This window comes from Poecile atricapillus, chromosome 9, assembly GCF_030490865.1.
Source record: "Poecile atricapillus isolate bPoeAtr1 chromosome 9, bPoeAtr1.hap1, whole genome shotgun sequence".
Taxonomy (NCBI): domain Eukaryota; kingdom Metazoa; phylum Chordata; class Aves; order Passeriformes; family Paridae; genus Poecile; species Poecile atricapillus.
The window spans coordinates 6,930,410-6,943,070 of record NC_081257.1 but is presented as its reverse complement, the minus strand read 5'-3'; the positions used below and the strand labels follow the sequence as shown (position 1 = coordinate 6,943,070).

General features: G+C 45.9%; 1 protein-coding gene across 3 annotated transcripts in view; it reads left to right on the top strand.

Moving 5' to 3' along the window:
• The first annotated feature begins 1,316 nt into the window (after window positions 1–1,316).
• EFCC1 (EF-hand and coiled-coil domain containing 1) overlaps window positions 1,317–12,661 on the top strand; it is a 35,667-nt gene continuing 24,322 nt past the window's right edge. For all 3 annotated transcript variants that reach the window (XM_058845063.1, XM_058845062.1, XM_058845061.1), the window contains exons 1-2: window positions 1,317–2,052; window positions 3,285–3,691. In XM_058845063.1, coding sequence (XP_058701046.1) covers window positions 1,351–2,052; window positions 3,285–3,691 — 1,109 coding nt within the window. In that variant the 5' untranslated portion in view covers window positions 1,317–1,350. The remainder of the gene's footprint in view (window positions 2,053–3,284; window positions 3,692–12,661) is intronic.

Genomic DNA, 12,661 nt, shown 5'->3' with positions numbered 1-12,661 from the left:
TTTCCTTCCTATCTACAAAAAGTTCATCTGGACATGCAAATCAACAGAATTACTGAGATTCACCTCAAAGCCCAGAGGAGAATCTAGCACAAAATATTCTCCCTGTGTACTGCCCAGCAAGAAACATTCAGAGGAAAATACAGTGGCAGCTGAGGCTCGTGGAACTCCCAGAATCCTGAGCCTGCAGAGGAGGCAGACACAGCCTGGCAGTGGCTGAGGGGACTTCTCCTCACAGACTCCTCTGCATGTGTGTCCCTTCAGGAGGGGAAAGCTTTTAAAGCTTTGCCTTACCTTCCTCCTGTGCTAAAATGTAAGGCTTCTCCTTAAATTTACTGAGAAAATACTGAGCTACAAACAATTCTCCATTCCTCACCAAACTACTCAGGTGCTCGACTTCAAGAGCAAAACCAAATGTGGTCAGAAATTTCCCATCAAAGCCCATTTGTAGAGAAACCTCACCATATGTCAGCAACTATTTATTAGCACCAGTTCACTCAAGAGATTGCTCCTTTTTTATCCCAGAGAGAATATTAGAACCATTTGTTCTTGACAGGACTCCTTGGACAGCCTCCAGAGCTGCCTCCTCACCATGCCTTGCCTGGGCTGTTCTTGCAGCCTGGTAGCACCACCTGACTTTGCCACCCTGTTCAGACCTTGGGCATGGCTGGTGCCACTGTCCCCTCTGGTGCCATGGTCCCCTCTGGTGCCACTGTCCCCTCTGGTGCCACGGTCCTCTCTGGTGCCATGGTCCCCTCCTGGCTCGTGGCGTGTCCCTGCTGCTGGAGGAGCCCTGCTCGTGCTGCTGCCTATGTTCAACCAGGCCGGGGTTCTACCCCCCAGGCAAAGAGACTAAAGTCACTGCTTTGGGCAGCTCATTGGAACGAGTTTAACGCTTCCTCATCTCTATCACAGACCTCTTAAAACCCACAAAGCAACAGCATAAAGTCATCTCATCTACAGAGGTGAGGAGGCCTGAGTGAACAGAAGGTCGGCTTTCAAGCACACTGGGTTTTTAATTTAGTGGAATCACTCAGTCGTTCACAAGCCTTACTTGTCAAACCGGAATGTGCCATGCTCTTGTCTTGCTCGTGTTAAAGAGGCGCCAGGGAGAAATTGGTTAAGAAACCAGAAACACTGGGGGCTCTCAGGCTTGGCTGACGAACGGAGCAGGGTGGCACCTGCTGGCTTTGCCCCCATCCCTTTTCCTGCCGGAGGAAGGCGGACGCGGCTCCGCTGGGGGCGAGCCGGGCGCTCGGTGCGCGGCTCCGCTGGAGCTGCCGGCGGCCCCGCCCGGCTCGCCCCGCCCCGCCGCGGGCCGGGCCCGAGCGCTGGGCCGGCCTGGCGCTCGGGATGCTCGGGCAGCACCGCGGGCCGGCCGGGCGCTCGGGATGCTCGGGCAGCACCGCGGGCCGGCCGGGCGAGATGGAGCCGCCTGAGGGCTGGGACCCCTACGGGCGGCCGGCCCGGCGCACGCAGTGGCTGGTCAGCGCCCTCGCCTACCACTACGGGCTGGACCGAGGCGTGGAGAACGAGATCGTCGTGCTGGCCACCGGTCTGGACCAGTACCTGCAGGAGATCTTCCACCACCTGGACTGCGCCGGGGCGGGCCGCATCCCCGGCGAGGACTTCCGCACGCTGTGCCAGGTGCTGGGGCTGGAGGAGGCGGCGGAGCCCGAGGAGTGCGCGGGGCTATGGGACGGGCTCTCGGCCGAGCTCACCTTCCGCCAGTTCCACGCGCGGCTCTGCGGCCACTTCAGCACCCGCGCGGGGCCGCGGCTGCCGCTGGGCCGGGAGAGCGAGCACATCGAGACCCAGATCCGCCTGCGCAGCCCCCGCCGCCGCCGCCGCCGCGCCCACCCCGGAGCCGCGGGCAGCGCCGAGCGGCGGCCGCCCGGGCCCTGCTCCCGAGAGTGCTACGAGGAGATCGTGGCGCTGGAGCAGGCCGAGGACCGCATCGCCAAGCTGGAGGAGGAGAACGGCAGCCTGCGGGAGCTGGTGGAGGACATGCGGGCCGCCCTGCAGAGCAGCGATGCGCGGTGCCTGGCGCTGCAGGTGAGTCCGGGGCGGCTTGGGATGGCCCCGAGTGCTTCAGGCGAGTTGCTGCCCTGGGACAGTCAGTGTTTATAACCACCTCCAGACTCAGACCAAAGTTGCTCGTTCATCCTGGGCATTAACGTTTTAGAAGAGTTTAGTTACAAGAGAGGCTTTAAGGAGAAATGTATGGCACCGGTGTGCCATTAAATGTACTTGTGACGAGCACTGTCAAAAGTGTGGGGGAATTCAGCTTAACAAACCCACGTGTAAAATGCTGCTGCTTCTGCTGCACTTGCAGTCGGGATGTGCTGATACCATATGCTGGTTATGCTCCACTGCAGGGTTCTTCCTGAAGAAAGAACTTCTGGATTCTTAGCTGCACTAGCACATGCAGTGCCTCAGTCATAAGTGCCTCAGAAATATTAGAAGCATGTTTTGTTCAGAGTGTGATCACAAGAGTTCAGAGGTGGAACCAGTTCTGTGGGCAGGCTGATGAACAGTCTGGGGCTCCTCTGCAGAGGCCCATTAATTCCTGGGCTGGTTTCTGCTGGTTCTGCTCTACTGGCTTGAGTGAAACACATATACACTTAACAGCAGTTCAATTACTCTGGCACGAAAAGTGTGGAACAGGCAGAGCAGTGAAGGGCAGCATGGACCAATTGCTCTGGCACGCCTGACCAGGTCTGGTTTGAGACTAACACAGCACTCACAGAAGTCTGCTGCACTCTGCTCCACCTGTGACACTTCCACCTGCAGTAGATGACTGTTCCTCTTCACAATGTCCAGCAAGGCAGGTCAAAGACACTTTTACCAGTTTCATGTAAAAAAGGGAAAAGAAATCGGCAGCAAACAGGAAGTCACCAGCCAGAGGTCCCAGAAAGAATCAAAATGACAAAGAGGAGAGCTCTGGAACATCCCCAGCTGCTCCCTGCTCTCTTCTTCTGAACACAACTTCATTGGAAGTATCTTTTTCAGCACAGGACTGAGTACTGACATAGTAATGACATTAAAGCTATACAGAAAGTCGTGCAATAATATAATAGTGAGTAGTTTGAAAATTAAACTTAGAGCTAGGTATTAACAGCTACTTTCCAGAGATTGTTTCTTTGTGTATTTGGCGAAGGTCAAGTAGGTTTAGTTGCTGATCAACTATATGTGATTAAAAAAAAAACAACAAAGCACAATCCAGCCACTCTCAGTCTTAATTAAAACATCAATTTCCCTCTGCTTTGTGCTCCTGGTATCTACAGGTGGGACTGCGGAAGAGCCACGCCAGCCATAAAGAAGAAGGATCCTGCTTCATAGGGAGTAAGAGACCATTAACACAGAACCACTCCCAGACTGAGTGCCTCCAAAGTGTCCTGAAGGAAATGGAGCTCATCCGGAGCTCCAGGGATGGGCAGATTGAAGAAGCCATCAGGTTCAATCAGGAGCTGGAGAAGGAGCTGAAGAGCTCTCAGGAAGCTCTGGTCAGCCTGGAAGATTGCAACCGTAACCTGAAGAGAGAGCAGGCAGAGATGAGGAGGAAGGTGGAAGAGGCCAGACACGCTGTCCTGAACAGTCTTGGCAAAGTGAAGGAGCTGGAAGTGAGAGCTAATGAGGTGCCACATCTGCAGATACACATTCAGCAGCTGGAATCACAACTGCAGCACTACAGGTAGGTTGGAGTCTGTCAAAAAGCGCCTATAAAATCCAGGTGTTGGGACACAAGTGAGTTTGAGAATCACTGGTTGTGGCTTATTAAATGTCTCCAAAACACCTTGTGAAATCTAGCCAGAGGGAAATTAGAAGCTGCTTATCCATTTTCTTGGTAGGGGTCTGTAGGAGATCTGGGAGCCTTCCAGACCAAAGTAAGGGTGCTAATTTACAGAGTGCTGAAATTACTCCTCAGACACACAACAACAGAACTCAACGTGCTAATGCTTCAAGAAAGCCCCAAGCCAAATTCCTGATGGTCCTTCAGAAACCATTTCCAATGCTCTCATTTTTTTCACTGCATTTCCTGGTCGTTAGGTCCCATCCCAAGCCAGCTGTAATCAGATGGCTGACACTCCATTTCATAAAAAAGCACTTCAGGATGTCTTAGGAACTGGGGAAAAGTACACAAGGAAAAATTCTGGCCAGTGGTTTTAAACTTGCTGTGACTTCATTGCTTCTTCACTGACAGGTAATAAAGGAGAGAAGCTGAAACATTCCTAAATCCACAAAATAATATAGTGGGAAGCTTAAAAAAAAAACATTTCCCAACTAAACCTCACTTTTATAATAACATAAACAAATCTTTCCAGAAGTCAGAAAATTGGTCACAAATTTAACAGTCCACTGCTTTTGTTGCTTTTTATCGCAGACAAAACTTGGACTCACTGATGGTTATTGAGTGTTAGGCATTTCTGCACAGGTTTTAGAATGACCTGTGGAATAAAATCTACTTTCTATTTTCACTGACCCAAAGCAAAACCATTATTAATAGATACATTTTTACTTACACTACTAAATCTGGTCTTTTAATAAATTGCATCTTCTGAAGTCCTTGCCTCTTCCTAAACTCACACTTCCTCTGTTTGCTTATAAGAAGAATTCATAGTGAGTTATTTGTGGCATCATAGCTATTGTACTGTTTTATGAAGTGAGGAAATTCTAAAAATAACCATTTTACCCAGTGTCTAAGTATTGTGTATGTTAATACTTGCATGGCTGCAGAAGGCCAAAGAAAATAAAAGCATTTATTTAAACATCTGTAGGATTTAAAAAAACTCTGCGAGGGCACGTAATACGAGATTCAAGATGAGTGTCAGGGGTCTCTGGATGAATGATACAATTCCTGGTGCTAAAAGGGATCACAAAACTTGTCTGGTCTGTCACGTTCTCCTAGGCATAAGCACCAAAGATTTAAGATGAGTTCTTGTCCTGTGGAATTGCTTTTCCGAAGTACGATGAAGGATAAAAAAGATACCTTGAAACAGGTTAAAGGCAATAAGCAGTGTCCACTGGCCTTGCAGAGCAGGAACTTTATGGGTTACATCAAAACAAAGAGTGTGAGTTTAGAAATGTAAATTATATGTTCCTTGTAAGATTACCTTCATTTGTAATACTTAGGTTTAAATTGCATGCTAATCTCAAGTGAGTGTCAAGCTCAGGAATGGTGCTGGACTGACCATTTGGGAACTACACCCCTTTTTTAGCCCTGTGGCACATTTAGCCGAGGCCCAGGCCAGCTTCCACCCTTTGATATTCTCTGTTGGCCATAAAGCACCTCCCCATCCATGTCACAGAGCTCTTGGTGTCAAGAGTTTAATTTAGAGATGCATAATGATGATAATGGTGACTTGCACGCCTGTGGGCATACTCCATAACACATGGCATCCCATCACCCCTCATGTTCCCAGAGCGTCACAGAGGTGCCCAAACTGGCAGAAAATGGTGAATGAGTAGTGCAGAGCTGTGTGGTAAGGTGGGAAAAGGGTTCAGCAGCAGCTCTGCCCCACACAGCCCTGGCTGTCCCAGTTGGTCCCACTCCCTCTGCTTGCTCGCACTGGTGCTCAGGCAGCTGTTTCAGTCACCACTCCAGTGAGCAGTTTCCTCCTCTGCCAGGTGCCACACAGAGTTTGTGAGCAGGTCTGGATTTGGCAAGAACTAATGCTACAAGGTGGTGGTGGAGAGGAATGGGGGGGAACTTGGGTGTTCTGCAGAAAGCACTGACAATTGCAGATATGTCTCCTGATAATTCACCTTAACTGGCTTGGTTAGCCACAGGTTTCCTCCACCTAAAGTCAAGTTTCTTCCAGAGAGGATCATATTCAAGAATGAGTCCAATCTATGAGCTTTACACACTGCTCCTTCTTTATAGTTTCCTATTTATAAAGGAAATTATTTCTTCTTTTAGGTTAGGATTTTAAAAGCTCTTTTAGCATCTGCATCCATCTTCTAGACCTTCCTCTGATACCTACCTGCTATCATTTAGTTCTGGAATCCCAATCATGACCATAAGTTATAATCCCTAATGCAGGAAACAACAGTTCCCATTTAGTCAAGAAAGGGTTTAAGGACCTGCAAGTGATTAAACCTTGTCCTAAATTGGAGTGTGTCATTATAATCACCTATTCCTGATTTAATAGTGCAGATTCATATTCCTGACAAAGTGTATGACTTAAACATGAACTTCTGAGTGCACAGCTTCCCCTGCCAGGGTTTGAAATGTCCCTGTCACATCATTAGCTTCCTAAACCTGCCTAGTTGACCAAATAGTTCATAGTTCTTTTCTTCAGGTGTCCATCCTAATATCTACTGTGATGAACGTGTCAAGTTTCTGTCTGGACTGTCAGCTTTCATTGTTTAATCCCTGTCACATCAGTAAGTCAGTTCAGACACTTAAATGGTAAAATTTCAATCAATTCCTTACTGAAAGTTCCATTCATTTCAAAGGAAAAAGACATGACAAGAAATTGTATACTTACCATTGGTATTATAGAAGAACTGTGTAATTCCCAGTGCCTGATTACAGGAGAGTTTAGGAAGTCGGGTAAGTGCCATTTTTATGCAGTGCCCAGGGAGTTATTCCCAGAGGACAAATCATTAACCACTATTCCCTAAACTCCCTTTTTTTTTTCCCCGCTAAGTTTTACTCCAGCACTAAGTGACACCACCCATGTATTCTAATATAACCCTATGATTTCTAAGTATTGTTTATAAAAATACACATTGTTACTACAGTAAAAATTTCACATTTGCTGCTTCTTTTATCCACTAAGCCATTTGCCCTGTCAGAAAAGGAAATTGGACTGGTTTGACACGGATTATTCTTGCCAAATACGAGTTGGCTCTGTTTTCTATACTACATTGGAGGTAGCTTAGAAATTGACCACTTTATAACTTGTAATATTCTTTTTCTCTCTCCATATTCTTTTTCGCTTTAATAGCACTGGAGGGGATAGAACAATTTAACAACCATGTTTTTGATCCCAATGTAACAAATAAAAAGAAAGGTCATTTAGAATTGAAATCAACTTCATAACAGAGATGTTCACAGAGGGTTTATGTTGCTGCATCAGTCAGCAGCACAGTAATTACATAGGTCAGTGAAGGAGGTCATAAAATACCAAAAATTCTTCCCATATGCATGGTCTGTCTCCCAAATTACTTAATTATCCATCAGCATTTCTATGTGCTAATGAGTAGGAATCCTTTTGGCATGGAATGCAGAGAGGTTTGTTTCAGCCCCTCCCATTCTCCTGTAGATATGAAGACTGAGGCCTCTAGCATAATTTTCTCAATTTATTTATATCATCAGTGTCAATTTGTCTAAAATGTTATGCTTTAGGTCATCTTATACTGGAAGTAGTTCCATTTTTTTCTTTCAGGAGACAGTGCCCTGATCTTTTCAGTAATTTCTCAGGTTATCATTCAGTCTGCAAAATACAAGATGGACTAAATGGGTCAAAATCAAAAATCCAAGAACAGGAGAGAAATATGGAAATATTCCTAGCTGATACAGAATCAGCTCCATTAAGTGAGGAAACAAAAGCCCTAGAAAGGAAACACTAATACACAGTAGAAGGTGTCTGTAGTAGATTATTTCCTGTCAGGTTGATAATGGTTTCTATTTAGGCACCCTAGAAATGTTCTTCTACTTTAAAGATTAGACAATAAAGAAAATCTGGACAATTTTTGCTTGATTACTGTCATCAATACCAGCTCCCTGTTGTTGTGAGGTGAGGGACATCTTGGCAATTTGTTTCAGGTGGCACAAAATTTGAGAGGAGGCTGTAGGTGTGGCATGTGCTAGACAGATCTGCAGGTGGTAAAGATATCCTTGGACAGGAGCAGGGACTGATGGCACTCAGGGAACTGAGCTCAGAGAGTGAAATGAAATGTTAAATTTGCAGAGCCTCATCTGTAAAAACACTCAGATTCTTCTGGATGAACTGATGTCATCTCATTTTATTTTCTAACTTTGCCTGGAGCTGATATTGTTTTCTGCTAAAGGGTGTAAGGAGTTTTGTATTACAGAGAAGTCTGCCAAAAACCACAAGTTTTGGAAGAAGTTAGCTGCAGCAGGTGAATATATTCTATCATATGAAGCGTAGACTACTTGTGGGTCTCTAGTCATAGAAGACTCATAAGCTAAGTAAGGAAATTAGGTTACTCTCATTGGGAACCCTTTGAAGGAGCATTTTGATTTCACAAGAAGGGATAATGGAAGGTATTGTTATTTATGATAGAAAGAACCGTACAGAGCAATTTAAATAGATTAATTTAGCAGTGTAGAAAATGTATAGCATCTCTTTCTGTGGAAGGGCTGCTTTTATTTCAAATGCAAGAGTCTTTCAAAGCTAATAATAATAATAATAATAATAATAATAATAATAATAATAATAATAATGAGAGCAAAACCTTGACTTCAAATCCAGTCACATAATTGCAAGTTCATTTATCCCCAGTGTGCTGTGACACTGGAAGTGTAGCCACTTCCCTGCCTTTTCCCATGCTGGGCTCTTTTATTTACAATGGTTATTCTTGGGAGGCTTTCCCTGGCTTGTCCCTAAATCCTCCTTTTGTCTGCCTGGCTGTGTTTGCTGTGAGGGAGTGAATCGGTGGCAGCACAGTGACAGTGCCACACACAGGGACACCCCATCTGTCCCCTCCTGGCTCATCCCTTCCTGGGGATTGAGGGGTGGAAGTGCCCAAAACCAGAGCCCCAAGGCAGTGCCCATTCTGTCACCCCATACCCAGCCAGCAGCTGCCTTTCCCAGCTGCCTTCTCCGCCCTTCTGTGCATGGTTTCGATCATGCTAACCCCTCCTACACCAGAGGGATTCGTTTTTGCCAAGGGGATGGGATGTGGCAGCCAGTGTTTCTGCAGCTTTTCTTCCCTGAATGAATGCCTGGAAATTCAGGCAGCAGCTTGGTGATAGCTGTGCATATCCCTCCTCCATCTGCCTGCCCTGACTCTCCACAGTCCTCCCAGTAGCAGACTCTCTTACAGCACAAGCTTTGTAGGTGATCAACAGATTACCTATCTTGCCTTATGCTTCCCTCCCAAAAAAAAAAACTGATTTCACACACAAACATCACTTTAAAGAAAAAAATTTGCTCATCTACCCCTTTCAAAAACAAGCTGGAGTCCCCATGGGAGGCTGTGATCCTCAGAAAGCAGAGCTCCCAGTCCAGAGCCACTGATTTGCGGTTACAGCAAGAACCAACACCAGGCAAGGTTCCCAGATCATACCCAGCTCTCAGCCACACTGTAAATACCCTCGTGCTCCTCAGGACACTGCCAGGAGCAGAGGCACCCAGGGGTAGCCTGTCAAGCAGCATTTAAAACTGCATGGACTCTGAGGAGGCTGAGACTGAGCTAATCAGTGTCACTGATGTGAGGAAATACACTACAGGCAACTCCTGCACTTCCACTGACACAAGGCAGTTACTCAGCAGCCCTGCAAATATTTGCTCTGTTTGGCACTCCTGCTGAATCACTGCCTGTGTTTGCTGTGCTGTTCCCTTCCCTTCCTTCTCCTGGGTGTCCTTTCAACTTTGTCAGTGTCGCATCTGCCTGCTTAGCAGCATGATTAAAGTCCAGACTGATATTTGCCTCTCTCATGCCTGGCTGGGGGTATCCCTCTTTGTGGTACTCAGCATGTTTCCCTGGATTTGCCTTGGGAATCTGAACCTCAGCTACTCAGAACTGCAGCCCCTGAGAAAACCTAAGGAAAACTTAGCAGTCACATCCTAAGGAAAGTGAAAAAGCCAGGGGAAAAAAGCTAGAAAAAGATGTCCTGCTGTAGAAGTAAGACTCAGGTTAAATGGATCTGGTCTTACAGATTCGCGTCCTGACATAATCCCAGACTGAAATTCAAAGACTGATGGAGGTTGTGGGGGAGACAAGGTGGGGAGGAGGAGAAGGTGCTCAGTGTATCCGCTTCAGTCCTTCATTAGAGAAAAGAGATACCCAGGTATACCTCGTTCCACCTCCCCTATGGCAGAGGATCTTTAAGACCACCTGAAGATCTGAAGATTAACATCCCTTCCAACCCAAACCACTCTCCAATTCCCAATTCCAGATGTGAAACCTGATCTGTGTGCTCAAGTCTAGCAGCCTGAAAGTTGTAAAATGCATCAAGAGACTGGCTCTAGCTCAGAGACCATTCATGGTCTCTGAAAAAAGAATTTTTATGTGTTTTCATAGCTTTTCATAATACCCATCTGAAAATCTGGCAAATTCTGATAAAAAATGAATAGGTATGTGTGGCCTTAAGGGATCACAAAGTTAAAGCTCAGCTCAGAGACTGAAAACATAAAGCATGGACTGAAGCTAGACCATTATTGCAGGTATCTGTATCCCAGGATCTGCCTGTGTTCTGTGCACCATTCCACATAGGAACACACTTTAGAAAAAAAGAAATGGCCGGGCAATAAATGCCCAATGTAATCTCCGAGCATTAGGAAGTCACTTCTGTGGAGCAAACAACTTCAGCCTTTCACAGCATCATTCTAAAACCACTTGAAAAATAATGTGTAGACGCTGGGACTGACTGTGGGTTGCAATCCCTCCTTGTTCCAGGAGAAAAACCTTCCCTGAAGGCTGCCTGAGCTTGGAGTGCTAATTGCCACCACAGCACCTATCACCCCTTTTGGGAACAGAGGTGTCAAGTGCTGTGGATCAGATTTCAGTGGAAAGACCCCAAACCCTTCACTAAATCTCCAGAATGAAAATCAGGCCCTGTGCTTTGTTTTGTGCAGAGCCTCTGCTCACAGCAGAACGTTTCAGGGAGGCTTTATGGTGTCCCATTAATCATAACACTGAAAAATCTGGTACTCCCTGCACATCTGCTCTGCTTTTCCTCTCTGCACTTGACCCCATCACACGTCCTTGGCGTGAGTTCACACAACGTCAGAGTATCTGGGGCTGCACAGGGTGAGGTCAGCCGACTTTAAAGCGCCTTTGGCAGGTTTAAGCCAAGCTAAGCGCCTTTGGCAGGTTTAAGCCAAGCTCTGAGTACAGAATTTTCACTCTCCTGGAGCTGGCAGGTGTGAAGGGCACTGCTTGGCACAAAACTACACGAGGCAGAAATAGGAGCAACCAGAGCAAAGCCAATGCTTATGAGAATCGCAGAAGAGGAGGTTTCGCTCCCCATTTCTGTGCCAGCAAACAGGCAAGGGTGGCACTTCCAACCAGAGTACATCTGTCACGTGGAGCATCACTCTGCTATCACGAGCCACCGTCACTATCTGAATGACATTAATAAATTAAATTTCAAAGGACACTTTAACATACAAGTAAGAAATAAAATTAAAAAACATACAAATAAGAAATAAAATTAAAACCATTCACTTTGGTTTCTTGTTGAGCAGGCAGTTCTCTTCGTTGCAAAGTATTTTTTCCTCAGATTTCTAAATCAACCAAACCAAAAAAAAAAAAAAAAAAAAGAAAAATATTCCAAATGTTATAAGCAATAGTTGGGAGACAAGCTGGTCCTTAGAGTCTGAAATGTCTGTGTGTCCATTAATGAATGTACATTGTCCTGTTTAACTCCTAATGCTGCCCACATTTCCCAGGAACAATTCCTTCAGCCGGGGAAAAAAAAAGAGTAAGAAAACCAAGAATAAGAATGTTCTCAGTTTATTTTGTCAGTAAAACTGTGTCTGCACTTCTGGAGCCCTGGCTGGGATATTGCTGGGTAAATGCACGGACTTTGAACAAAAGACCTTTCAGCAGAGCCAGGGGTTGGGGTCTCTCAGAAAAGCTGTGATTAATCTCTCCACAGCAGAATTATGCACCAGGTTTATTCCTGTGCTGTCAACCTTGCACTTTACTGCCTTCTTCCCTCTCCCCCTGTTCCCTGCCTGCTTTTCTCTCTTTCCTCTGGGGCTTTTTGTTCAATGTCATTTACAGTTTGTAAAGAATGTTTCAAATGCACTTAAAAATAGGAAATTTGAAAATTAAGTAAGTATAAAGCTTTTGAGGTAAACACTATGCAGGATACCAATGATCCAAGCTTTGATTTCGTATCAAAACCCCATCATTAAAGATGTGAGACCCTTAGAGGTCAGACCTGTACTGTTTGTAAGATTGAGGAACTGTCAATCCATAAGCCTTGGCACTTGCTTTAAGTACTAAAAGTCATTTGTGCTTAGATTGCAGTTCTCCAGCCTTACCAGGAAAGGCCCTGCTTCTGGCAAGCAGCAATATTTTGCATTCAAGAAGTATTTTCTCCTAGTTAGGGTGCACCTTGCTGACAATCCAAATTACCTATCAAGTGGTGTTGATTTTAGAACAGAAAATTATTCATGCTGGAAAGGCAGCCTTCATTCCTTCCCATTCTAAGCAGAGAGAGCTTTCCTGGGGCAGGTTTCCAGGGACCAGCTGAATAAATGGAGCTGCTCCCTGAGCGAGCATGACTCACAGAGCAGAAATCACCAGCAAGTAATTGATGCTTTACTACCTCATGTTCTCCAACCAAACCTTTAATTCTATTAATCCACCTTTACCTGTCATTACATCCAGGAAGCAAACAGCAAATAACCCTGAAACAGAGTCATTACCCCACGGGCAGAGCCTACAGAACACCCTGAGCCCTCCTGTTTTTCTGGGCAGCGCCTGCAAGGCAGAGCTGAATTCCGCCCATCTCTAA